The sequence below is a fragment of the Vulpes lagopus genome, chromosome 3, assembly GCF_018345385.1.
Source record: "Vulpes lagopus strain Blue_001 chromosome 3, ASM1834538v1, whole genome shotgun sequence".
NCBI classification, from domain to species: domain Eukaryota; kingdom Metazoa; phylum Chordata; class Mammalia; order Carnivora; family Canidae; genus Vulpes; species Vulpes lagopus.
In genome coordinates, this window is record NC_054826.1 from 98064751 (window position 1) to 98092440 (window position 27690).

A 27690-nucleotide genomic window follows, 5' to 3' on the forward strand; every position below is an offset into this window, starting at 1 on the left:
AGAACCCTGGCCAGTTCAAACTGCACCTTGGGAAGGAAAACATTAGACTGGTTGGAGATTTGTAATCCGAGCAAGTGTGGGAAAGAAAAAGACAGACACGGTGATTCTGCCCAAGTTGTAAATTTATAAACATGAATGGGATACAAATGTAAGAGGTTAACCATTTTCTAAAAGTGAAGGTGAATTGGATGCATCAACAAAATTAAAGATTCCAGTATTTATTTTCTCATTGACTCGTACAGTGGGCTGTTTAAAATCCTTCCAGTCCTGGATGAAACACTTGTTCCTTCATGAGCCCGTATTTCGAAAGGAGTGTAAGATGTGACGCCATAGGGTACAAACGTTAGCAAGAAGAGACAGGTTTGCTGACTCCACTAAGGAGTGCCTATGGGGAGCCAGTTCCGACCGGTCTCCATTCCTGATGACCCCTAGAGCCGTATTTAAGTTCTCCAAACCCAGGGTATCCCTCCCTGAACAATGTTAGTCCTGTACTTCTAAATGCTTGCTCCTTAATTCCCTCTTTTTTTTTTTTTTTAGCCTTTATGCTAACCACATATTTTCATGGGTTTTTATATTGGTGTTTATATTCATAACTTTTTGGCATTTAATGTATGACCAGTACCTTTTACATTACCACACTTAATTTTCATGCTATTAACCATTCTATAGACAAGGAAACCTAGAGAGGTTAAGTAAAATTTCCAAAGTCACACAGCCCATAAATAGCAAAATTCAAACACAGATATGTAAATTCCAAAGTCATTGCTAGGACTACTACCTTAATCTGTCATAGTCATCATTACCTAATAGATGGTTTGATTCGTTTACATTAATGTGCCCATGGGGTAGCACTGAATAGCACAGCATCTGGCAACTGTACTACTGAATCAAAGACTAGATGTCACATTTTCAGATGTGAGAATCCCATTGTGCTTTGCTGTTGACACCCCAGGGGTCTCCTTTGAACTTCATTCTTAGACTTCCTCAGTTGCTCCCAAACTACTGCCTAGGGTGAGGCAATCCTCCAGAGAGCTTATTTCCTCAAAGATGCCATACTCTCACCTGAAGACCTTCTGACATGTTCTTTTGCCTGAAATACTCTTCCTGCTCCTCTTCCAGGGGTCCCCATGTCTACAGTCTACATCTACTTTTTCGTTCAAGCCAAAAACCAAGTAATCAAACTTGATTTTCCCATTACCCACATTGCTTCACTGCTACAATTTAACCAGAAGTGGTAGGAAACCTAATACATGTCCATCAATCAGCAAGTTCCAATTAGCAGAAAAAGAGAGCACATTCTAGGCATTGAGAAATGGAACTGTAAATCTAGTGACAGGAGCATAGGTAGCTTGACAGGAGGTAAGAAATTTGGGAGCTCTGACCTGTGGCAGGTCATCGTCAAAATTAATCTAAGCCGGTTTCAGGGAGGGTCTCTGACTAGCTCCCAAAAGATACTGGGATATTTTCTCCTAGTGTCCCAGACAGCTTCTGGGAACATTTAAGACCAATTGCAAAATGGTAATAGTCCATCACTGAGGATGTAAACAGAGAATGAAGAGCTATCAAAGAAAACTTCTCTGGGTTCTGGGATGTGTCTAATACCATCATCATGATAATGAAAAGCCTGGGAGTCAGGCCTGACATGAGCCATTAACTTGCTGGGTGACCGTAACAGATTCTTCAGTCTCTCTACAGTTCAGTTCCTCTGTAAAAGAGAGCTAGTTCCCTTGAAGAGTTGTGAGGATTAAGTTTAAATATGAACATACATACATATCCATGTAGGTAGGTGGACAGAAGACAGACCACATTTGGTGTACCTCAGCTATTAGATTTCTTCTCTTCCCTCCCCAATTTTCAAGATAAAAAGACTAGAAACACAAACTCCGGTTATATTGGACTGATTAAATACTCCAGGCTTAAAGAGACAATTGTCCTCGAGGATTATTCTGCCTTCTCTTTTTTAATGTTTTACTTATTTTAAAAAAATTCTGCCTAGTTCTACCAAAACCTCAAAATTTTTATGTGTCAACAACAGCCCAATCAAATAACCTTTATAATCCTAAACATTCAGACTGTTCCAGAAGTCTGTGGAAAAGCAAGCTCTGTATCAGTATGAAGGATGGTGATCCACTCCACTCTTGTCATGAAGGAGGTTTCTGGGAGGAAATGTGTTGCAGCCAGGAAAGTGACTCCAAGTTTCAAAATGCTTCCGGCTGAGGCCTTTAGATATTTTTTGAAACAGATTCTGAGTATCAAACACACCTTTATTCAAATGGAAGTACAAAAGCACATTCCTAAACCAAATGCATACATGTGATTTTTACATATTCTGCTATTTAGGGATTAATCTGCTTCATAATCACCAGAAGTGACCACTGGTCTCTGTACATAAGGGCATACACAGAAATAAAGAGAAAAAACATGCATTTTTCATTTGCTTTTACATTTAAATCAATTCATTTATATCTCTACTTGCACCTGATAAGATCCTATGCTTGCTGATGGCTAAGAGGCAAAATACGGTGGTAGAACTATCTTAGAGCTTAGCCATAAGAGACTTATAGAGGAAGCAATAAATTTTTATATATTTGTTGAGGATCCCTAATGAATATTATAATATCTGAACTATGAAGGCCTCACTTGCTGGAATGACAGTAGGAATTTTAAGTAACCCTTGCCTTATTCACAAAATGTTATGAAGCTTAAGATGGAAAAATACAATAAAATGCTTTGACACCTGTCTAAATAATCATGAATTCTTGACTAGGTATTGACAGTGATCCTGAAGTCTGGGCATCCTGACATGTGATCACTTTTATCAATCAAAAAACCCAAGTTCTTTTATAAGGCCTGTAGACTCATAAAATACAGAAAATGTGATGAATAAACAACTATACACAAAACCCCCACGTTTCAAATATGGTCCAGGATTGATGAGGGAGAGTGGGTGGAGAGGGCAAAAATCCAAACAGATAAAGAAGCAATCATAGTGGTTAAAATTTTACCAGGAACAGACCTGCCACGTTCTTGAATTACTCTCTCTAGAGATTACGGAAGAACAGTAATTTCTTTTTTGAGAAGCTGCATCCCCTTATGAAGTTATTTTTTTGTATATGTTCTTTATATTTTCCCCTATCAAAAGTAGACCCAAGCATTTTGCTGGCCTTCAACAGAAGAGTATTAAATAATTCTAAACTTGACATGCAGAACAGGTGCTGAGTGAATGTAGCTAGACCACCAGGAATCTTGTGGCTCCCTGATGTCCTTATCATCTCTTTTAGAGGGCTGTGGATGCAGACATGGCAGCTAAGAACTTGGGTGTCGTTTGAAAATGTTTAGCCACCTGCCACAAACACAGGGGAGACAGAATCCTTCAAACTTGTGGATGTGGAAATCCAATTCTTTTTAAAGGAAGATGCTTCACTTTAGGAAAGAAGACACAAGAACACCAACATCAAGTAGGGGCGGCATACCTGCTGATGAGAAGCTTAAAACTAGAAAACCATCATTTGAAGGTGCTAAGAAGATGGAGAAATCAACAGGAATCCAAATGTTGTGGCTGGAAAGGAACAGGAAGTAGTATGCTCAGGAAACAGTAGACCTAAGAGTCTGTTTTGGAGAGAACTTGGGCTGAGAACAGCGGAAAAAGCTAAATGAGCTACTTTCCAGAAGTTAATTATGTTCTTACATTGGTGTATCAACAATATTTTGGAGAAGCTGTAACAGGAACCAAATTTCAGGAAAAATAAAAACATTTATAGGCCATATTTAAAAAAATAGTTTAAATGAGTTCCATAAATAGTTTATATACCTACTTACACCACCTATTAAATAAAAGAATGCCATGAGGAAACAGCATTGCATTCACCAAGTCTCCTCAGACTATCTTCTTTTGCAATGAAAAAGATCAGGGCTATATATTAACAATCTGATATAAAATTCTCTTTCCAGTATTTTGATGTTGAGTAAAGCCTGAAATGTGGAGGTACATCTTTCCATTTGCATTGTACCAGATTCTGATTTGGTGTGGAGATTCTAACAATGAGAAAGACTTGAACTCCCACTGAAAGACTTGTCAAATTTGCTACACTTGACTGGCTTCTCCTGGGCATGGACTCTTTGTTGAATAAGGGGTGGAAGATGATTGAATCCTCCCATGCACATACACGCTTATTACATTCATAGGCTTTCCACAGAATTCTTTCCGTAGAATGAATTTGATGCTGAACAAGGTAGTTATCCTTGACTGAAAGGTATTTCACATTTGTTACAGTTGTGGAATTTTATTTCAGTAAGAATTCTCCAATGGCAACTAAGATACGAAAACAGCATGAAAGATTTGCCACATACAAGGTATCCATAGGTTTTCTTATTGGTATGGGTTTGTGGAAGTTGATGAAGTTTAATGCTGACAAACTTTTCCTATATTTATCACATTCAGAGGGTTTCTCTCTGGTGTGGATTCTCTGATGATTAAAGGGTGAGCCAGGACTGAAGGCTTCACCACCTTCAGCACATATGGTATTTCTCCATGGTGTGAACTCTCAGATGTTGAATGCAGCCTGAATGTGACTAAACGTCTCCCCACGTTCAGCACATTCATAAGGTTTCTCTTTGGTATGAATTCTTTGATGTTGAACAAGCTGTGCTCTCTGACTGAGGTTCTTTTCCCACACATCACAATCAAAGGCTTTTTCTCTAGGGAGGACTTCCTGCTGAAGAACAAGGTTTGAGCTCTGACTGAAACTTTCCTCATAATCATGACACTCATAGGACTTCTCTTTCCCGTGAATTCTATGACGTGGAACAAGGCATGAAGTCTGACCAAAAGCTTCTCCACATTCACTACACTCGTGAGGTTTCTCTCCCGTGTGGATTCTCTGATGCTGAATAAGATGGGAATTCAATCTGAAGTCTTTTCCACATTCCTTACATGTATAGGGCCTTTCTCTGAGATGAATTCCTTGATGTTTAACAAAGGTCAACCCACAATCGTTGAACTCATAGGCTTTCTCTTCGCAATGGGCTTTCTGATGTTCAACAAGGTGTGAGGTATGATGGAAGTCACTGCCACAGACAGTGCACTTACAGGGCAGCTCTCTGTGAATCCTCTGATGCTGACTAAGATGCACACTGCGACTGAAAACTCTCTCACAATTACTACATTTGTAAGATTTTGCTCTAGTGTGAATCCTCTTATGTGGAATTAGGTCTGAGCTCTGACTACACGACTTATCAGATGCTTCACAGGATTTATCAGATGCTTCACATTTATAGGGTTTTTCTCTAGTGTGTATTCGCTTATGTCGACTAAGACTCGAACTCTGGCTGAAAGATTTTTCACATTCTTTACATTTGTAGGGTTTCTCTCTAGTATGAATTCTCTGATGTCTAGAAAGGGCAGAGCTCTGATGGAAGACTTTCTCACATGCATCACATTTATAGGATTTCTCCGTGGCAGGAATGCTCTCACATTTACTAAGGTGGGAGAGATCCATTAAGCTTTCCTTATATTCAGTACTCTGGACATCCTGTATTAGATTTATTTGTTCTTGTTTACCAGCAGCTGAATTCTGGTTCACACCCATGTCATACTTATCACTATCATCAATATTCTGTATTCTAAGAACTCTCTGATCTGTATCAAGGCTAGAGTCCAGACTGAAGCTTTTTTCAGGTTCATTACATTCATTATTCTCACTGGTGAAAGTTTTCTTGCTGATTGTTATTTGCCTAAACTCTCTCTCCAGGAAGAGAAATTTCCTTAGGATTTCCTGAAGCCTTTCTAATCTGTCCTCAGGTTTAGACACTTCTCTAGTCCCAGGAACTTGGACAATATCCTTTTTGAGTCTTCCTACTCTCACTCTGTACGAATGTACTTCTTCCAAAATTTCCTGCTTAGGAATCAACAGCTTGTTCTCTTCTCTGGTCTCTCCATCTAATTCAATATATAAATAGAAAATGCAAATGTAATCTGTACCCTGTGCTTAGGGGGAAAAAGAAAAAAAAAAAAACTCGAGAAAACTAAATAACTTAGAATCTACTAAAACAAGAGAAGTTTATCTACTCTGAAGCACAGGCACAAAATCTCAACAGCAGATGTTAAGGGCATGAATAGGAGCAGAAAGGTAATATCCAAATGATTCAGGGTATGGTAGAAACAGAGGACATTTTCGGCAGAGTAAGAAGATAACCAAATAAAGTGTTTCAAAGGAGCTAATAGGGAAGTAGTACAAAAGAATTATAGATAAGCAACTTGAATAAGGGACTCAGTATAACTTGTAGATGATAAGGGATAAAATAAATGCAAAGAATTCATCAGAACTGAAAGGAAAAGGAAGGAGCTCTCCATCTGGTATAGAGACGGAGCTCTTCATTCTGCTTGCTAAAGCAGCTACAACTTGGCTCAACAACTGGACTCTTACTTCCCTACTAATTCCATCTAATTGATTCTACCTTACTCACCTGAGCAGTCATCTCTTAAGACTTCTCTATTCTTAGTTTCCAGATCAAAGACCTGTAGATCTTGTTCCAGCTGGGAGATCCCATCAGGCTTGGAAAATGGAAATCCTGCTCACAGAGAAGGAAATGGGATGTGGCAATTTATCCCCAGACACTACACCAAGCCATTTTTTCTTTTAACTAATGGTTAATAGATAGAGAAAGTAAATTCTTAGAAGACATTAGGGAAGCCCTGGAGAGTGAGAAGGGCAAAGATCTTCTACAAGGAGCTCTTATTTGTGCTCCGGAAAGAGGTGTGTTATAGGGCATTGATGACTTTGGGAGAAGTATTCATTTATACATTATTCAAACAAGGGAATTTGAGCATGGGTATGTACCTGTCTTCACAGAAGTGATCATATTCACTCTTCAGCTGTTGCCTATAGATAGATTAATTTTTGTATTAGAACTGGTCTACAAGTATTAGACCTGATCAAAAGGGAAGTCATCAAAATATAACTTCACTGGACTGGAGGAAGGTGAATACTTAAGCACATGCTGTGTGGAGAGCTAAACTGGAGCAAAAGAATCAGTGAAGACTGAATATATATTCTAAGAACCAATCTCAAGAAACTTCACCAATCTCAATTCACTTCAGGACATACAAGAAAACAAAATAGCATAACACATTCTTACTAATTAGAAGCTTACACTTTTGTTTATTCAACAAACATCTATGGGGGGTCTCCCATATGGAAAGTATGTAAAAATAGAAAAACAACCAACTATAATCCAATATAGAGAGAAAGTGCAATAAATGTGAACTTTCAAATAAAAATGGTCTTTCTTGACTTACATAATGGACCCTTAGGATCTAATCTCCTTTAAAGCAAAAGCAAGAAGCAGTCTGATCCTGAGGGGGCAGAACTATTATAGTATCAAAAGGGCAGTTTTTATATGTCTTCAGCCCAGAAATCTTCTAATAGCACACATACAAGAACTAGCTCAAGCCTGTCAATTCCAAAAGCCTTTCTCCCCACGTACTCAATGTCTACACAATTTATTATTCGTTCCCCTTAACCTGACATGTCACTGTATAATGGAGTTTATAGATTTTTATTTAATTGGTTTCAGGAATTTTCATCCCTACTTCATTTATAAACTCTTACTAGAACAGACCATGTATCTTATACTACTTCGGATTTATTTACTTAAGACCTACTTATTGAGCGCCAATTTTGTGTCCTAGTGTCAACATATAACAGATAACCAGTTTCTAAAAGGGTGCTGGGCCTGGAAAATATGACAAACCAACAGCTGTCCTCTTGGGATTCCATGAGAGACTATGAACAGACAGAGCAGAACAGATATAAGGCATTTATTGTGTTTCTGAATTCCTGCTGGTATTAATTGTCTATTCCCTCTTTTGGATGATTGGATGCTTATTTAGTTGAGGTCCTTCGAGTCAAATGAAAGTTTTGCAAGTTTTAAAAAAAAAGTGTGACATGAAGCAGCAAATATTCTGCTCAGAATTCTAACAGAATTTGTTACTTTTACTCAGATATTAAAGTGTTTCTAAGTATTTGATAAGTGAAGCAAATTTTGGTTATTCTAAATCTACACCTCTATCACCTAGATACAACAAAAACTGATGGTTTCCACATGGAAAGATAGGTTTGATTTTAGACTGTGTTTAAGTTAATGCAGGGAGGACTAAGAGAAAATCCCTAGTAGGCAGTGCGAGGTAAAAGACTACAGTGTCAATGAGAGAACAGGGTTTGAAATACAAACTTAAAATCAGCTCTATCATCAGTCTAACTAAAATATTAAGTTAAGGTGTACTGCACATGTAGTGGGTGCAAAGGACCACAGGACCACACCAAGAACTTTCCAGATTGTCAGTAACTTAATACTCATCATAACTTTAAGAAGTAGAAACTACCATTGTACAAATAATAAAACTAAGATTGAGAGGTTAAGTAACTTGCTCAAGGTCACAGTAATTGGTGAAGCTAGGCCTCAAACCCAAACAATCTTTCGGAACCTGGCTTTTACACAGTCTACTAGTAAAAAATAATGATTGTGAATGACATCTATCCCTTCCTCCAAAATACATACAGAAAAATAACAGAAGATCAACATACTGACGATGCAGTAAAAGGTAAAAATAATAAAAAGAACAGAGAAATGGTCACTAGATTAATACACAGAAAGCCAGGATTCAACAGATTTGGAGTCAAGGATATTCTAATTAAAAGGAAACTAAGGGGCACCTGGGTAGTTCAATGGTTGAGTGTCTGCCTTTGGCTCAGGTCGTGATCCCAAAGCCCTAGGATTGAGTTTCCCATTAAGCTCCCCGTGAGGAGCCTACTTCTCCCTCTGCCTAGGTCTCTCGTGAATAAATAAAATCTAAAAAAATAAAATAAAGAGATGCCTGAAAAAAAAAAAGAGAGATGCCTGGGTGGCTCAGCAGTTAAGCATCTGACTTTGGCTCAGGGCATGATCCTGGAGTCCTGGGATCGAGTCCCACATCAGGCTTCCTGCATGGAGCCTGCTTCTCCCTCTGCCTATGTCTCTGCCTCTCTCTCTGTATCTCTCATGAATAAATAAATAAAAATCTAAATATATATATATAAATTTCTAAACAAAATTAAAATTTTAAAAAGGAAACAAAAATATGACTCATTATCAAAGAAATGAAAGTCTCTTTAAAAATCCAACTCCTACACAAAAGTATGAGTAATATTCAATTTGAGGAAATTCCACTATAAAAAAATAATTTGAACACAGTCCTGAAATTTGTTTTAAAAAATTTGATCTGGCGCACCTGGGTGGCTCAGCTGGTTAAACATCTGACTCTTGATCTCAGGTCAGGCCTTGATCTCAGGGTTATGAGTTCAAGCCCCATGCTGGGCTCCATGCTGAGCATAGTGCCTACTTTAAAATTTTTTAAGGGATCCCTGGGTGGCGCAGCGGTTTGGCGCCTGCCTTTGACCCAGGGCGCGATCCTGGAGACCCGGGATCGAATCCCACGTCGGGCTCCCGGTGCATGAAGCCTGCTTCTCCCTCTGCCTATGTCTCTGCCTCTCTCTCTCTCTCTCTCTCTGTGACTATAATAAATAAATAAAAATTAAAAAAAAAAAATTTTTTTTTTAAAATAAAATTTTTTAAAATAATTTTTAAATCTTATCTCTAGCTCTTATCACTTGAAGTCCTTTCCAAAAATTCATTTAAATAACTACCGTAAGCCAGGTACTTACACACATAATTTAATCTAATTTAATCCTTGGCACCAACCCAAGGAAGCTTTATGAAAGCTTTATGCCCTTCTTCTTGGTCCTTAATATACAAATAAAATCCCTCCTTGGTAATACTGTTCTTGTGTAGATTTAATGGAACGTATCCCTAGACGATTTTATTTCTTCTTGAATGCATGTTCTTTCTGCTCACAAACTGTACAACCTAATGCCCAACTGTCCAATTTTTCATGGCTATGAAATTTCTAATTGTCATCAGAGTATAAAGCCATAAGAATATAAAAAAATCACATGTGGAGCCCATGAGTGGCACAGTCGGTTGAGTGTCTGACTCTTGGTTTCAGCTCAGCCCATGATCTGAGAGGGTCGTGAGATCAAGCTCCACATTGAGCACTGTGCTGAGCACAGTCAGCTTGGGACTTTCTCTCCCTCTGCCCCTCCCCATTGGTCTCTCTCTTTAAATAAAGAGATAGATAGGGCAGCCCAGGTAGCTCAGCAGTTCGGCCCAGGGCATGATCCTGGAGACCCGGAATCGAGTCCCGCATCAGGCTCCCTACATGGAGCCTGTTTCTCCCTCTGCCTCTGTCTCTGCCTCTGTCTCTCTCTGTGTCTCTCATGAATAAATACAATCTTTAAAAAAAGAAAAAAAAAAAAGAGAGAGAGAGAGAGAGAGAGAGAGAAAGCTTTAAAGCAAACAAACAGGGCAGCCCAGGTGGCTCAACGGTTTAGCGCCACCTTCAGCCCAGGGCATGATCCTGGGGCCCTAGGATTGAGTCCCATGTCGGGCTCCCTGCATGGAGCCTGCTTCTCCCTCTGCCTCTCTCTCTTTATGTGTCTCTCATGAATAAATAAATAAAATCTTTAAAAAAAATAAAAAATAAAACAAAAAAAAAACCCCACCATATGTGGTTGGACTAAATGTCCTAAGGGGCAAAACAATGAAAAAGAGCATGAGCTTCAGATTCAGATCTGAGTCCTATGCCTAGTTCTTTTTTTTTCTTTTCTTTTTTTTTTTTTTAAGATTTTATCTCTTTATTCATGAGAGACACACAGAGAGAGAAAGAGAGGCAGAGAGAGATACAGGCAGAGGGAGAAGCAGGTTCCCTGTGGAAAGCCCAATGCGGTACTCGATTCCAAACCCCAGGATCACGACCTGAGCCGAAGGTGAACGCTCAACCGCTGAGCCACCAAGGTGTCCCTATGCCTAGTTCTGACCCTGCACAGATCAGTTAACTTTTGTGCCTCAGTCTCCTCAGGTATAAAATAGAATAACATCTGCTCACAGGGTTATGGTAAGGATTAAATGAGCTATGTATAGTACCTTGTAACATACTGGCTCTCAATAAACAGTAAATAGCCATGGCAGTAAAAGACATTCTATACAAAATCATTTTTGTCCTAATGACATCAACTTCGAAAAGCAAAGGTTTATGTGCCAAACATTTCCTGATTTATCAACTTCCTTAACAGCTAGAATTCTGATAGGCATGCTTCTGATATCATCTAATAAGGTACCAGCCACAACAACCCTGTGTGAAATGCAATCCAGACCACTTTCCTGGTCTTAACCTCCAGCACTAAGTCACAGATAAATTCCCTTTGGGTACGACCCTCAAGTCAGTAATTCATTCGCTGTCAACAGAACATGCTTCTTTTTAGATTTGGTAATGAAAAATAGGACTTTTTACTTACTTTATTCTTTTACTCAGCTGCTCATATTCTGTATGTTTACTACTAAATAGTAGAAGCACTTACCCAAACAAAAAAGTTTTGATGTCTGTGACAAATACAATTGAGCTACTACCGAGGGAAAAAGATGTGAACCTGACAGTGGGGCTGGTAAGTCAGGAACTGAATTACAATGTCCATATTTTACAACACCAAATATTAAGCTAAATAAGTGTATAAACTTACACATCAGGTGGAGTTTGCTGAGCCCACAAATATGAAAACAACTTCCAGAGGACTGTAAAAAATAATTACTAAAACGATGCTGGCTTGGTCACAAAAGTAAGGTAAACAGGAGAGTTTCTTGTATGTGTTTGTAGCCAATCTGTGTGTGTGCATGCATGTCCTGTATACATACAGAGATGACACAGGAAATGGGATAAAGTTCAGTCTAATAGCACACTGTGCTACTAGGCTAATTAAAGTGCTAAAAAGTTTGTTTACTCCAAAAAGTAGACAGATTAACTGTTGGAAATTATGTAATTATTAGATAAAATTAACAGTAGTTTACAATTACATCACTTTACAGTTTACAAAGTTGTTAAATATACATTCAATTTCATACCCTGAAATAAAGAAATTAAACTCTTTGCCCTCCCATTTCCCATCCATCAAGGACAGAGCTAAGGAACACTTGATCAGGAAAGGTCATTCAAATGCATCAATCTGTATAGCACCATGAAGAATAAAGGGGATAAAGTCAGGGCCTTGGAGGGGGCCATGGGGACTTAAAGGAGAAGACTGGAGTGTTAAACATGAAGAAAGCCTAGGGGTTGCAGGAAAGTCAGACAATAGGAGGGGCAGGTCATATTCACTACAGAAAAGGGGAGGGGGTGCACAGTATATGTTCCACATTCTAAAACAACATGAAAAGATCATAACTGAAGAACTGGAGTTGAACTCTGTCGTTTCTCAGAACACAAGTAGATGACCACCAACTGTGGCTTATGAATGAACTCAGAATTCAGGTTCAAACTGTATTTGGCTGCAAAAGGGCCTCCTTGGCCCTTCATAAATTTAACAAAGGTCATCTGAGGAGCTGCAATTTTACACAGTGGTGGCATCCTGAGAGCATCAACCAAGTATAATATCTTACAATCGTGGAAAAGGGGTTTCCGAGCGGGGACGAGCAATATCGATGGGAAGCCGATACCTGGGCCATCTCTTGGAGATTCCTGCTGAAAGAACTGCAAGTGTTTCTCCAGAGAAAGCACTTGCCTGGGTATGACTCAGGGCCGGGCAGGAATTCACACTATGAATCCGGGTGGTAGGAAGGCGGAGAAGTATGCCTACAAAGATCAAAGAGCCAGGAATGGGAAACACACTAAAAACCTTCCCAGTGGGCAGGGTGCCTCCCCACAGGTAAAAAGACTTCTTTCATCCTGAGCGTAATCAAGGAGACAAAGGAACACCCAGGATGCCACCAGCATAGGCAAAGCCAAAAGAGAGAAAGAGAGAGAGAGAGAGAGAGAGAGAAAAGAAAAAGTGTGATTAAATACATACACACATTTAAAAAATTAAAAAAGTAGAAGACAGGCAAAAAAAAAAAAAAAAAAAAGGAAAAGGAGAATGATCACATCAAAGGGAGCTGCCAACAGCCCCACTGATGTTGCACTAGAGCACTACTGGGTGCCTAATTGCAAGAGCCTACTGTACCATCCAAATGATAAAGGAGAGACTCGGTTTAAAGCTGAAACTTCTGCTGCTCGGGATGAGGTTACTTAGGACTACCATCTGAATGATTCACTGAAATAGACTCGCAGTGAGTCAGGTCTCTAAATGAAGTCTCTCAAACTCTGCCTGCTTGGAAATGAATTTAGGGATGTTAAGAGGTAAAGGATTATTCAACTAGGATTTTAGCCTATCTTTTAAAAAAGGCACTTCGTCTTCCAAGGAAAATGTAAAACTTCCAGATACAGGGGCACTGAATTACTAGGAAGGAAACCGTCTGATTGTGGACTGGGAGGCTCTAGGATCTCTCTCAAAAAAGAGGAAAAGATAGGGAAGGTGAGAACTTAGGCAAAGCACAAGCAAGTTTCTCTTTTCTTATAGGAAACAGATGCCCCATGAAAATAGGAAGCATTAATTAAAGATAAGAAATAAACTGTCTCATCTTGAAACCCCCGGAGAAAACCCACTCCCAGAGGAGATGACCTTGAAGATGGAGGATTCAGAGGTTCTAAGACCTGGAATCTGAGCCACAATCCACTTTCTCAGAGACCTTGCAACCTCCTCAGAAACAAAGAAGTAAAGAAATCCTAATAGGTAAACTGAATAATTAGAAAGTCCTTACCCAGTGAGACCACGTTCCCATAATTCTCTAACATCACTTCTCTGTAGAGATCCCTCTGAACAGGGTCCAGGCATCCCCATTCCTCTCGAGTAAGGTGCACAGCCACATCCTCGAATGTCACAAACTCCTGAAATAACACAGCCTGGCTGCTCTGGGGAATGAGGCCACACAGTATCATGGCCAGAAAATGAAGAACAAAATGATGACACAGAGAGGGTTTCCAGTGTGTAGCAAAGCTAGGGAGGAGGGAAAACAGACTAGAAACTTGGGAATGAGTTCCATAATCTTTAACATCTAATAAGTACCCATCACAGCACTAGGGATAGAGAAGGAACAGTGTTTACTGGTGGTTGTGGGGAGATGGGAAGGTGATTTGTGTGAAGTCCAGGTCTCTGCAGAGGATCAATTCCCAAACTGGGGTCTGCTACTGAAAAAACTTCAAGGCAGGGTTTATGGATGGGATGAGGGAAGGGCCACACTCGATCAATAGCAACAGTCCCTGAGGAAAAGCAGAGGGTTCCTCAGCTCACCTGGTACCTGGCTGTCAGGAGCGTAGCTGCCTGGTCTCCTGGGCTTCCCTCATGGGGAAGAGCAGGCACCTGGGGAACAGGTGGAGCTGAGGGAGGAGAAAGGAGCCAAGAGTGAGAGCAACCCTTCCCCCAGGGCTCCCTGAAAGAAGAGGGAGTCAGTGGGACCCTTCTTCACATCAACATTCTAGTAAACCAATGAACATTTATCAGGTACTGAGTGTACCTACTCTGCTCCTTCTCAGCATTGGCCTACCCTCCCTACCCATGTGTAGACCAAGATATAAGACTTTCTTATGAAATCTCATATTTCACTTTATTCTTATGGCAGGACATTCCTCTAAACAGGAGGGTACCCACTATACCTGTTTTGCAGATGGGCAAAGCAAAGCATAAAGACTTGCAGTGACTTGTCCAGAGCAACGATGATTTAGTTGATTTCTGATGCTTTCCCACACACTGCTCTGTAAATTTCAGTGAGCCTTCATCGTGAATGGGCACTGTCCCTGCAACCAGTGTGAGAGGCTCCAAAGATTAGGAATGGTCATGTTTCCTCACAACCTTTTCCACACTCCCACAATGCCCCACAATACTGTGGCATTTAAGTGGTGTTGCTGACACATGTTATTTCAGGCACTGCAGTGGGCCACAAACAATCTAAGACAAGGTTCTTACAAAACAAAAAAAGTAAAGACATGTCAACCCATCTATATGATACATAAAGATGTTACTGTGGAGTCAATATGTGATATGTGTACACTACAGGAGTTGTGCTCAACCAAGGAATTAAATGGTTGCTTTTTTGGCCAAAATTAGATTAGTCACAAACATTGCAGCTACAACAGAATGGCAAGTGGCAAAGCTCACAAAGTCATCAAGGAGGAAAGATACTAAGGGAAGGGAACAGGGGGAGAGACAAGCCCTAAATCTAAGAGGAAGTAAAAGCAAGGCAAAGATTGTGAGATGCAGCAAAAGCAGCATATCTGAGAAATTTTTCTGGATGTGAAACTGGGATAAAGTCAAGGTTTTACAAATGAAAACAAAAGCCAGAGCAGAGTGAAATGTCCACCACTCTGCCTATTTAAGAAAGAGGGGCTATCCTTAATAGAAGAGCCCAGACCAGAACTGAACTGAGTCACAACTGTCCCTCCCCTTCCAGACCTCCCCTGGTAGCCATCTTCTTATTGAAGTTCCCGGCCTCTCTCATACCAGGCCCAGGAGCCCCACTGTACCCCCCATTCTCTTGGGCTTACGTGTTCTCTCTGCCTTACCCCCGTTGAGCTCCTGTTCCATGTCGGTGTCCTGCTCGAACAGAGGCTCTGGGGACAGACCCTCAGATGGGCTCTCCAAAGACTGAAACTGGACAATTGGTGATCCTGCTGCTTCCTGGGCAGATATTTCCTCCATCCCTGTTCTGGAGGACAACGACCATCACTGCCGGGTGAGATTGCAAGAATTTATTGTGCTACATTAAGGCAACCCATGGTTTTACATCCTCAGGACTTAGCAAAGTATCGCAAATCCTGTCCATACTCAATAAAAAAAGAACTGTTAACGACTAACCACCTAAATAAAACAACAGAAAGAAAAATGGAAGTTCCTCAGTTTCAAATATTTAAGAACCGAATCATACGGTCCAAGTATGCAGCTTTATTTCAACTCCACTAATTCAGAATTTGTGGTATTTCATGAAAAAATAAAAATCAAGAACGTACAACTTAATAGTGTGAGAAGATTTCTGAGGAAAGTTTAAAATATCTGAGGGGTGCCTGGGTGGCTCAGTGGTTGAGCGTCTGCCTTTGGCTGAGAGCGTGATCCCGGGGTCCTTGGACAGAGTCCCGCATATGGTTCCCCGCAGGGAGCCTGCTTCTCCCTCTGCCTGTCTCTGCCTGCCTCTGTGTCTCTCATGAATAAGTAAAATTTTAAAAATCTTTAAAGTATGTGAAACGTACAAACCTCTTTCAAAGTTCAAGTTTGCACCAGAGAAATATGTTAATTATTTTATTTTTTTTCCTGGAAGCAGGCCCCCGAGGAATTATTTGGCAAACACTCTGCTAGCCCACTTCGAATAACTAAATGGGCTTGCCTAATAACAAAATTCTACTCTGGGGGCGGAGGAAGATGTCAGACCCTCCGCCAACGCAGACGAGCTGGGCGGGCCGCTTCCCGCCGCCCTGACAGGGATCCCAGGAAGGGCTTAGATTCTAACAGGTCTCGCTCGTGTCCTTCAAACCCAAGGGCGCCACCGGGCTCCGGCCCGCTTCCACAACCCTCAGAAAGGGCCGCGGCGCCCAACCCTCGGAAGGCCTAGCCCGGCGCTGCCCTCCTCCCACTTCCCCGTTCGTTGAAGACCCGCCCGCAAAAGGGCGAGGCGGGCCACTGAGACCCGGCTCGCCCCCGGGTAGGGTCACCGGGCCCCGGCAGCAAGACCCTCAGTCCGCGGGGCGTCAGGGTGAACCCTGACTGAAGAGAAACAGGTCCTCGCACCTCGGTCCGGAGCGCTCCTGGGGACGGGAACCGCCTTCGGCCGGGACCGGCCCCTCCCCCTCCTTCCCGGGAGCCTAAACTAACGGCGACGCCCACCGCGACCCCGAACGGCTGCCGGGGACTCACCCGAGTGGAGGGGCAAGCCAAGCGGCCGTCCCGTCACAGACACTCTCGCTCTAAGTGCAGCCCCAGGCTTTCCCGGGTCGCTCTAGGTAGCCTGGAGCACGGCGCTTCTCAGTGGCACTTCCGGAGGAGGAGTCCGATGGCGGTGAGCGGAAGCGAGCCCCGGATGAGGGCCCCGGATGAGGGCCCCGGATGAGGGCCCCGGATGAGGGCCCCGGATGAGGGGTACGTACCCGGGAGTCCTGCGCGTGTGTGGCTTTTCCATGTACTTCTCTCGGTCTGAGCCACTCTCGGTGCTGACCCCGCTGGCAGCCTCTCTAGCCAGTATACCAGTAGTGAGCGCGACAGCCCCAAATTTGGGAATGCGTCCCCGCTGGCCCTTCCCTGGCTCCAGCCAGCCCTCGAGATTGGCCGGAGGATGGTGATCCGCCCACGTGGTCTGTGTCCAGGGCTGAGGAGGAGTGTTGACCTCATGGTCCGACTTTCTTAAGTCCGCGGGTGGGGAACCAGCACAGGGCTACAAAATACACTGATGATTTTTTTAAAGATTTACTTATTTTAGGGACGCCTTGGGTGGCTCAGCAAACTGAGCGTCTGCCCTTGGTTCAGTGCGTGATCCCGGCATCCGAGATTGAGTCCGGCATCCGGCTCCTTGCGGGAGGCCTGCTTCTCTCTCTCTGCCTATGTCTCTGCCTCTCTCTGTGTCTCTCACAAGTAAATAAAATCTTTAAAAAAAAAAAAATTTATTTATAGAGATGGAGGGGGAGGAAGAGAGACTCTCAAGCAGAGTCAGTGCTGAGTGCACAGCCTGATGCAGGGCTGGATCCCAGGACCCTGAGATCGGACCTGAGGGGAAACCAAGAGTCGGTGGCTTAATGGATGGTGCCACCCAGGCGCCCCTAAATACAACTGATTAAAGTTAGAGTGGAAGACGCTTGTGTGTTATGAGGACCACAGAAAATCATGGGACCAGAGTCTATTAATGTTTTGGAGGAAGGGACAGGGCATTGAGGAAATCAGTTTTTGAGAGAAATTGAGATTGGAAGGCCACTGCATTCCTGGTGGAACGACTGGACTATACAGAAACGGATAGGTAAAGCAGGAAGGAGTAGGACAGGTAGGCTGGGTGCTAGAACAGGAACCCTGAGGACACTGTGACCTTCCAGGTCCTTAAGAGAATGTGATGTCTTGTGGTGGAACTAGGTCTCCTAGGGACTAGCAAGACTCTTAAAAGAATATAAACGTGATTTGCAAGGGTCTTTAGATATTAGTCCTTTGTTTAAGTTTATAAACCAAATATCCTTTAGTGACATTTGACATTTCAAATTAAATATAAGAAAAGGCAAAACTGTAGCATTCTACTTGCTTTTTCCAATTCCATCAGCCTCTTGGAGATTGATGTGCCTTTCCTTTTTTTCCTTCTTGACTGTCATTGATCTAATGCAACTTAGTAGTATGACACAATCTCCAGTCTACAGTATCCAGCATAGTGGAGTCAGCATCAAAGAAGATGCACTGCTTAGTCAATTGCTTGTTGTACAGCTCACGTTAGAAACTTTTTCTTGTGTTGAACAAAAATATACCCCCTAGTGATGTCTGTTGTTCCTGTTAGGCTCTCTGGGAAAGCAGATGGCATATTACTTCCTCCTCTTTGTTAACAGCTCTTCTCATGTTCTAGGATCACTGTAAGTTTGGGGCTCTTTCTGAGTTGCCATTTCCCCAAGTGGCACCTATTAAACGGCTGCATTTCTGCAGCAGAGGTGAGCAAACTATGGCAGTAGTACATTTGTGTTTTAAGTTTTAGCTGACTCAGCAAACTGCTCCAGTGAGAGGACAATAGGGGAGCACTCAATTAAGAGTCGGCTTCTCAGGGTGGCTCAGTCAGTTGAGCATCCGACTCTTAATTTCAGCTCAGGTTGTGATCTCAGGGTCGTGGGATCAGACTCAGTGGGGCACGGAGTCTGCTCATCCCTCTCCCTCTGCTCCTCCCTCCATTCTCTCTCAAATAAATAAATAAAATCTTTTTTTAAAAAAAAGAGTCCACTTCTCAGGAGGCATAAATCCCTAACAAAAAGTAGTTAGAAACATTCTTTTTTAAGCAAAATTTTCTTTCAGTGGGTCTTCAGATGACACAGGTGGCATAAAATTTGTCATTTACACTATATTGCTTTATTCTTTTTAATTTTATTTTTATTCATGTGAGAGAGAGAGAGAGAGGCAGAGACACAGGCAGAAGAAGAAGCAGGCTCCATGCAGGGAGCCCAATGTGGGACTTGACCCTGGGTCTCCAGGATCACACCCTGGGCTGAAGGCGGTGCTAAACCGCTGAGCCACCCGGGCTCCCCCACTGTATTGCTTTATTTTTTTTTTAATTTTTATTTATTTATGATAGTCACAGAGAGAGAGAGACAGACAGAGACAGGCAGATGGAGAAGCAGGCTCCGTGCACCGGGAGCCTGACGTGGGACTCGATCCCAGGTCTCCAGGATCGCGCCCTGAGCCAAAGGCAGGCGCCAAACCGCTGCGCCACCCAGGGATCCCGACTATATTGCTTTAAAGAAAAATACATGAACAACTATTCCAAGGAATTGAGCACTTCCCTAATCTTTCCCATTTGCCCACCATTGCACTAAACATGGATAGTTAACAAAAGAAAGAAAATAGTTACACCAGATTTGACACATTCTCTAAATATGGGTTTGTTTTCCCTAACTGCTTTGTCTCCACCCGCACCATCATCTGAGGGTTTATAGGATGCCTTATCCATTAGACATACCTCAAATCAAGGAACCCATTTTATAGTCAAGAAGATCTGGCAATGAGTTTGTAACCACAGAATTCGTGGTGCTTACTCATCACTCAGAAGCAGCTGCTTGATAGAACTGTGAAATGACATGATGGAGACTCAGCTAAATTACGCCTTGCAAAGTTGGGGAGCTATCCTCTAGGATAAAGTCTATGCACTGATACCCATTGAGCCAATAACATATATATGCTGTTTTGTCTCCAATAGAAAGACCAAGTGGGTACTCATTGAACCAATAACATATTGTCTCCAATAGAAATACTATGGTGTTGAAACAGGAGCTATTACTATCATATGCAGTAACTCACTTGTGGAATTTGTGCTTCCTGTCTCCAAACCTAGAGTCTTCTGGCTTATGGCTCTGATTCTCAGGAAGAACATTGCTTCTAGGAGATACATTAAATGTTCCAGTGATAGTCTCACTAGCAAAGAATGGAGTTATTATAAAAGCCCTCACAGTCCCTACCATACACGCTACATAAATACAAAAACAGCCATCTGCTTTCGATAACCTACCTTTCTGAATCTTTTAGGAACTTTAGTGTAAATTGGGGGGAGGAGAGAGGTCAGGATTTAGACGAGAAAAACAATGCATAACAATGTAGTGGCCCTTAGAGATGACTTGGAACACTGGAAGGAAATTTGAGGAAATATGTAGAGGAAGTTCTGGGACTATGAAGTCTTCAAGGAGGACCACAGTTTAGTGAGCCAGCCAGTGATTAAGGAGCAAAGATCTACTCAGGTGACTTATTGAAGAGTCATTGGGGAAGTAGAAAGAAAACAATGACAACTACAGCAAGGTCAAACCTCATAAAGAATGGGATATTATTTGAGTCTTGGAATGTTACTCAGAATGTCACCTGGTCTTTGGTCACCTTTGCAGCATGTGGCTCTTCTGCAGGCTTTCCATTGTGCTCAGATTTGTCTTGGAATTTCGAGTGTGTCAGTTTTTCAAGGTCTTACTTATGGTTTTATAAAAGGTGAGAATGCTTGATCTTCTCCTGAAATAATAGTAAAACTATTGTGATAACATTTTGACATCAAAATTGGACTTACTATAGTAATTACATTATTTTTAAGCCAAAAACTACCTGGTAACTTCAGCCAAGCTCAGAATCTCACCACTATCTAGTACTAAATAAGTCTATTGCCTATAGGAGAAATTTTTGAAAACACTGCATTCAAATACCATTCATAATCAGGGTCCCCCGAGAAACAACCACTTTGGTTTTGTGAAACCATTCACTCTTGACCTTTATATTCCTGTCTACATTTTTGTTACAGTCTTTAGCATAAGACTAAGCAGTGGTATTGTTTGTTAATAACTAGAAATCTTTTTTTTTTGTAAGATATTGTTTATTTATTCATGAGAGACATGGGGCAGGGGGTGAGACAGAGAGAGGCAGAGACAGGCAGAAGGAGAAGCAGGCTCCATGCGGGAGCCTGAGGTGGGACTCGATTCCAGGTCTCTAGGATCAGGCCCTGAGCTGAAGGCAGCGCTAAACCGCTGAGCCACCCATGCTGCCCAGAAATCTTTTTTTTTTTTTTTTTTTTTAAGATTTTATTTATTTATTCATGAGAGACACAGAGAATGGCAGAGACATAGGCAAAGGAGAAAAAGATTCTCTGCGGGGCCCTGATGCAGGGCTCTATCCCAGGACTCTGGGATCACTGCCTGAGCCAAAGGCAGATGCTCAAACACTGAGCCACCCAGGTGCCCCAATAACTAGAATTCTTAGGATTACTACCACTAATAAAAAGTAGGAGAAACGTGTAAGTATTTGAGTAGGTTGGTATCAAACGAAACCTAAGCCTCCTTATCCCAAGCGGGAAAAGCTGAGCTGAGGCCAGAGATCCCCGAAGACAGACTCAGCGACTGGAGGACAAGGCCGCAGTCCTCCCGCGTTTCCTAGAGAGGACGCAGGAGGAGGGCCCTGTCCGAAAGGTTGGTGATGGTGCACTTCCGGCTTCTGTGAGCCGCAGACGTGCGCGCGCACTCAGGGTTGCGGCGAGCCGGAGGTGTGGCTCTGAGTGTGCCACACTTCGACACCCCCACCCCCAGTCACCTCCCTTTTTGTCCCAGCACCCCCAGATCTCTCTGGGGTTAACGGTGAGACGTGGGTCCGACCAGAGAGGACGGGCGGGGACGGGTGGATGTGTATAGCGAGACTCCCCTCGCCGCGACCGACCCCAGCGGATGGAGGAGGGTCCGGGTCCCGAACCTACATCGCAGCCTCGGGAGGACGCGCAGTCTCCCTGCAGTGACAGCCTCGGAGGCAAGCGAAAAGGGCACAGCGTTTTGTTTTCCGAGCTAGGAGGATCTGCCTCCGGGACCGGGAAGAGGCAGTCTGATGCGTGCCCCGCCTGGGCTCTCCTGTCCTCGGTTTTCACCCCAGGGGATAGCGGACAAAAAGACCCTGGGCTGATGCTTTTGTTCCCCAGTTGTCTACATTTGCTTTCCTTCTGGTGAGGGCTTTTTTTGTTTGTTTGTTTGTTTGTTTGTTTGTTTGTACTGAGTTCTTGGAGACCATAAAATGTAAACTGAGGAAGACCCGCAAGGTTATCAAGCTCCACGTGTTGTTGCTTTTTTTTTTTTTTTTCCTTAAGGGGACAAGTTCACTAAGGTTCCTGAATGTTTGCAGATCTTTTGCTCACCCCCAAACCCACCACCAAAGATGGTGGAGGTTAGTGTTCAAAACCTAATGAATAAAGTGATTTGGATGCAGTAGGAAAAGATTGCACACACTTAACTCTTTTCCTTGCAGTTTCTGAACCTTCTGATTTCAGACATCAGGTGGATTTTTCGGTTGTGCAAGGTAATTGACTTGAACCTGTGAGTGGTGAAGGGAGTTTGTGAGGATACAGTGGAAAGTGTCTTGTGCTACCAAGAGACCATTTCCAGTGCTCTCTCTCTGCCACTGCAGGATGATCTTGGACAGAACACTACTAGGTCTCAGTTTTGTCCCAAGTAAATTAATGAGATTATCTCAAAGAGCCCTTCCAACTTGGAAATTAATTGATAAGTGAATTTAACTGAAAAATCCAGCTGGGCCAAACCTAAATCCCATCTCCATTTCCTGCAGTGCCACCAAAAAGATACTTTCATTATTGAAAGTGGCAAAGGACCAAAAACGCAAAACAAAACCCACACTGATCAACGTTGAAGAGATCTTAGGCAATAAATCAGTTGTAGAGAATACATTGAAAGCATATCAATGAAACATTATTTGCTGGAGAAGTAGGTTGATTACACAGTGCAATGGGAGATATATAAGTAACTTACTCGCAGACACATAATATCTGTACTTTAACCTTGTGCTGCTGTAATAGTCCTCCCATTCTTTTATTCAGATGTTTTACAAATCACTTGACAGTCTCTTAATTCATAAATGGCATGCTCTTCCAACTGTTGAAATACCAGGCATATAACAAATTTGTTGCTCTTTCTACATGGGGCAGAAAATACTGACATTGTATTCAAACAAATAATTTTTTAAATGTGCATGCATTGCAAGGAACTACATAGAATGACTTAAGGGCAACAATGAGAGCAAAAGAGTCTATTCTTGAGGGACAGTCTAGTTGAAATAAGGCATAAAACCATTACAAATAAAATTTCAGGGTAAAAGCCATAAAAGTATTATATATACCAAAGTAATAATGGAAACAGTTTAAGTTTGAGAGAAGACTGGGTGCTGGGATCATTCAAAAAATGTAAAATAAAACCCTTTCTTCTGCTCTTCCCCCAAAATGTTAGCACCACTACTCCTTGTGGGCCTCTTCAGGTCAGAGAGGAGTGGCTGTGCTCACCTCAGCTCTGTATCTTATGTTTCGCTTCCTTGGAGTCCCTTCATTTGATTCATACTCCTACTGTGAGGGAACAGCACCTAGGCATCTAGGAACTTGTGATTCCTCGTCCCTCACCTTTAAAACTTTGACCCAGATGTCAAAGACTGAGGTACTTTTTCTTTCATCTTAAAAGACCAGAGACAGATGGGATTTTCAAAAGATATATCACTAAACATGGAGACAAGTGAGCAAAGAAAATTTAATAGAAGGTGAAGTTCAGCAAGCAAATGGTGAGAAGATAAATGCTGATGCTCTGAGATGGGGACCAAAAAAAAAAGTTATGGCTATCAGGAAAGGTTAATGAGTTTCAGTATTTTTAAATATAAATACGTTTTAATTTTTATTTTTCTCTTGTGCCCCACTGGATCATCCTGTACACCCTACCTAGATGGTCATTTTAAGAGTTACCAGATCAGGATGCCTGGGTGGCTCAGCGATGAGCATCTGCATTCGGCTCAGGGCATGATCCTGGTCCAGGGATCGGGTTCCACATCAGGCCCTCCTCCTGAGGAGCCTGCTTCTCCCTTTGCCTATGTCTCTGCCTCTGTCTCGTGAATAAATAAATAAAATCTTTTAAAAAAGGGATCTCTGGGTGGCTTAGCAGTTTAGTGCCTGCCTTCAGCCCAGGGCGTGGTCCTGGAGTCCTGGGATCAAGTCCCACATCAGGCTCCCTGCATGGAGCCTGTTCTCCCTCTGCCTGTGTCTCTGCCTTTCACTCTCTCTCTATCTCTCTCTCTCTCTCTCTCTCTCTCTGTGTGTGTGTGTGTGTGTGTATCTCATGAATAAATAAAATCTTTAGAAAAAAAAAAAAATCTTAAAAAAAAAAAAAAAAGTGACCAGATGCTCTTATAGTGACTGGATGGCAGTGTAGCAGCACAGTTAGGACCCTGAGCTTCAGACTTGGGTTTGAGTAGTGGATCAGCTACACTGTATTGTTAGACCCATTATTTAATTTTTCTGAACTTTTAAAAATAGGAGTAATTGTGTACTGCATAAGGTTTTCATGAGCAGTAAATGAGCTATATACGTAAATATAATGAACAAATCAGCCTGCACTCTGGCTACCACAACATCAGATTTAGGCAACTGTCCTCATGAATACTTGCATGAGGTGTTAACAGCATCACAATACAATGTTACTTTTTCATACTGCTATTAAATTTTTCTACTCTGCAGGACAGGTCTCCTAAAACATCTTGGACAAAAAGAACAGTCCTGCAGACAGACCCTGTGTGGATCAAGTGAGCCAGTTCTTTGAACCTGAACACTGACTCCTGAGTCCAGGCAGACTGCAGATTTGTCTCCCCAGTCCACCCAGGAGATGGAAGGCATAGTGATAGTGAAAGTGGAGGAGGAAGATGAAGATGAGGAAGACCATTTCCAAAGGGAAAGAAATAACATAGAATTATCCCCACCATTTCTTCTTAGTCAGTCCACAACCATGAATGAGAGAGCCCTGTTATCATCCTATTTGGTTGCATATCGAGTAGCAAAAGAAAAACTGGCTCACACGGCTGCTGAAAAAATTATTCTTCCAGCCTGTATCGATATGGTACGGACAATTTTTGATGATAAATCAGCTGATAAATTAAGAACTATACCTCTTAGTGACAATACAATATCTCGTCGAATCTGTACGATTGCAAAGCATTTAGAGGAGATGCTTATTGCACGGTTGCAGTCTGGGATAGATTTTGCAATCCAACTTGATGAGAGCACTGATATTGCAAGTTGTCCAACACTCTTGGTTTATGTCAGGTATGTGTGGCAAGATGATTTTATAGAGGATCTGTTGTGCTGTTTAAGTTTACATTCACACACAACTGGATTAGATATATTTACTGAATTAGAAAAGTGTATTGTTGGTCAGTATAAATTAAATTGGAAAAACTGTAAAGGAATTTCGAGTGATGGAGCAGCAAATATGACTGGGAAACATAGCAGGGTTATTGAAAAATTGTTAGAAGTGACACATAACAGTGCCCTTTGGCATCATTGTTTTATTCATCGGGAAGCTTTGGTATCCAAAGAAATTCCACCAAGTCTAATGGTTGTGTTGAAAAATGCAGTCAAAATTGTTAATTTTATTAAAGGAAGCTCATCGAATGGCCAACTTCTTGAAATACTTTGTTCAGAGATTGGAGCTAACCATACTCACTTACTGTTTCATACAAAAGTTCGTTGGTTGTCTCAAGGAAAAGTATTGAGCAGAGTATATGAACTCAGGAATGAGATTTACAGTTTTCTCATTGAAAAGCAATCACATTTGGCAAATATTTTTGAAGATGACATTTGGGTAACAAAATTGGCGTATTTAAGTGATGTTTTTGGCATTCTTAATGACTTAAATTTGAAAGTACAGGGGAAAAACAATGTGTTTCAATATCTTGAACATATTCTAGGATTCCAAAAGACATTATTGTTGTGGCAAGCAAGACTTAAAAGTAATCGCCCTAGCTACTATATGTTCCCAACTTTGTTGCAACACATTGAAGAGAATATTATTAATGAAGACCACCTAAAAGAAATAAAATTAGAGATACTAATACATCTCACTTCTTTGTCTCAAACCTTTCATCATTACTTTCCAGAAGAGAAATTTGAATCATTAAAGGAAAATATTTGGATAAAAGATCCATTTGTCTTTCAAACCCCTGAATCAATCATTGAGTTAAACTTAGAGCCCGAAGAAGAGAATGAATTATCACAGCTCAGTTCATCATTCACACTACGGAATTACTATAAGACATTAAGTTTATCAGCATTTTGGATTAAGATTAAAGATGAATTTCCATTGCTGAGTAGAAAGAGCATACTGCTGTTACTACCATTCACATCTACCTATTTGTGTGAACTAGGATTTTCCATCTTGACACGGTTGAAAACCAAGAAAAGAAATAGGCTCAATAGTGCACCTGACATGCGTGTAGCCTTATCCTCCTGTGTTCCTGACTGGAATGAACTTATGAACAGGCAAGCACACCCCTCACATTAAATCTAATCTCTATGAAATTTGTTTTTGGACTTTTTAAGGTTTTTTTTTAGTAGGTTGTACTTAAATATTAATAAAATTATATTTGGACTTTACTGTGTTTCATTTTTCTATGTAATATCATTTCAGGAAACTTGTTCTAGTAACATGAATCATGTGTATGTGTATCCAGAATAATGACGTGAAATATATTTGTGTCTTACTGTCAATTTTGAAAAACAGTGTTCTTAAAATGTAGTCTTATACTCAGATCCCTGTCCACCACTGCTGCCTTGCTGCTTCCTTTCAGGCAGAGCCCCATTCGGGTCCAGTTTCTCACCATCTGTGTGCTTATATGTGTTCTTCCTTTTTTGTTCTAATTCCAGGAAGTGAATCTTGATGCTAATCATGGCTTAACACCATCCTCAAACTGGATTTATTTAAGCATGGGAACGTGTTATAATTCTAGCTAATGAGATGCATATCTAGGACACTCTGTCAGGATATTTTTGTGAAGGTGTCCCTTGCTACCCAAGGGACACAAGAGAGAAGAGAGTGATAGGGACATAGTTTCTGAATCTCTCCAAGACCCTCCTTAAAAACAGAGCAACCAGGATAGGAAAACTGAAACTCACAGACATCATCTGTGGCAAAACTGGGTGACAGTGTACCACCAACAGTTACAAAACTAACATGGTCCCAAGCCACTGTGTAAAAGGAAGCACAAAGAAGAAACGAGTATCTGATAGATTTGAAAGCTGTAAAATAATCCACAGGTACTCATGCAAAATTTCAGTGGCTATATTGAGACCAGCAGCTTAAACCACGAACAGCTTCCTTACTTCAGGAGAGGGTGAGTTTTAGGGGTTGATGGTAAAGTCTGGGAGCAGGATGGGCCCTGTGAAATAAAATCCAAGTTGACAGGACAGGAGAAACCAAGTCTTATCTCTGTATCCTTGAGAATTGTTTTGTTTGGTTTCCTCTGCCCACAATCAAGATCTTTTTGTGTCCTGATTAGTGACAATTAGCCTTTGGCCAAATTCCAAGATACAGGTTTCCACAAGCACCATCCTCATGGGCTGGGGCAGTTTATGATGGGTCTTTCCTACTAAAATCCTGCCCCTTCCGGATCAGATACCTGCTTCCTTTGTGTTTTCTTGTGATGACCTAACTAGTACATGTACCTCACCAGCACCATTTAACCAGGG

At 41.7% G+C, this 27690-nt stretch overlaps 2 protein-coding genes across 18 annotated transcripts; one reads left to right on the top strand and one right to left on the bottom strand.

Moving 5' to 3' along the window:
• Positions 1-2243: 2243 nt before the first annotated feature.
• On the bottom strand, positions 2244-17487 carry ZNF655 (zinc finger protein 655). Of its 14 annotated transcripts, XR_005986776.1 has the most exons (9): positions 17090-17487; positions 15518-15660; positions 14612-14752; positions 14250-14335; positions 13720-13846; positions 12580-12715; positions 6840-6881; positions 6466-6570; positions 5802-5938 (listed from the first exon to the last, which is right to left on the bottom strand). XR_005986776.1 is itself a non-coding variant. In XM_041748401.1 (7 exons), exons 1-7 carry the CDS (start codon positions 17119-17121, stop codon positions 4545-4547), a joined length of 2028 nt encoding a protein of 675 aa, XP_041604335.1. In that variant the 5' UTR covers positions 17122-17458; the 3' UTR covers positions 2244-4544. The 14 variants fall into 14 exon arrangements, 13 of the variants coding, with proteins under 13 accessions (XP_041604335.1, XP_041604339.1, XP_041604336.1 ...); XM_041748401.1 differs by lacking the exons at positions 6840-6881; positions 12580-12715 and having other exon boundaries at positions 2244-5938; positions 17090-17458; XM_041748405.1 differs by lacking the exons at positions 6840-6881; positions 12580-12715 and having other exon boundaries at positions 2244-5938; positions 15518-15680; positions 17090-17458.
• Positions 16944-26723, top strand: FAM200A (family with sequence similarity 200 member A). 4 transcript variants are annotated; one of them, XM_041748415.1, is made up of 2 exons: positions 16944-17081; positions 24688-26723. In XM_041748415.1, exon 2 carries the CDS (start codon positions 24833-24835, stop codon positions 26504-26506), a length of 1674 nt encoding a protein of 557 aa, XP_041604349.1. In that variant the 5' UTR covers positions 16944-17081; positions 24688-24832; the 3' UTR covers positions 26507-26723. The 4 variants fall into 4 exon arrangements, with proteins under 4 accessions (XP_041604349.1, XP_041604352.1, XP_041604350.1 ...); XM_041748418.1 differs by lacking the exon at positions 16944-17081 and adding an exon at positions 21632-22128 and having other exon boundaries at positions 24688-24915; XM_041748416.1 differs by lacking the exon at positions 16944-17081 and adding an exon at positions 21634-22128.
• Positions 26724-27690: the final 967 nt, after the last annotated feature.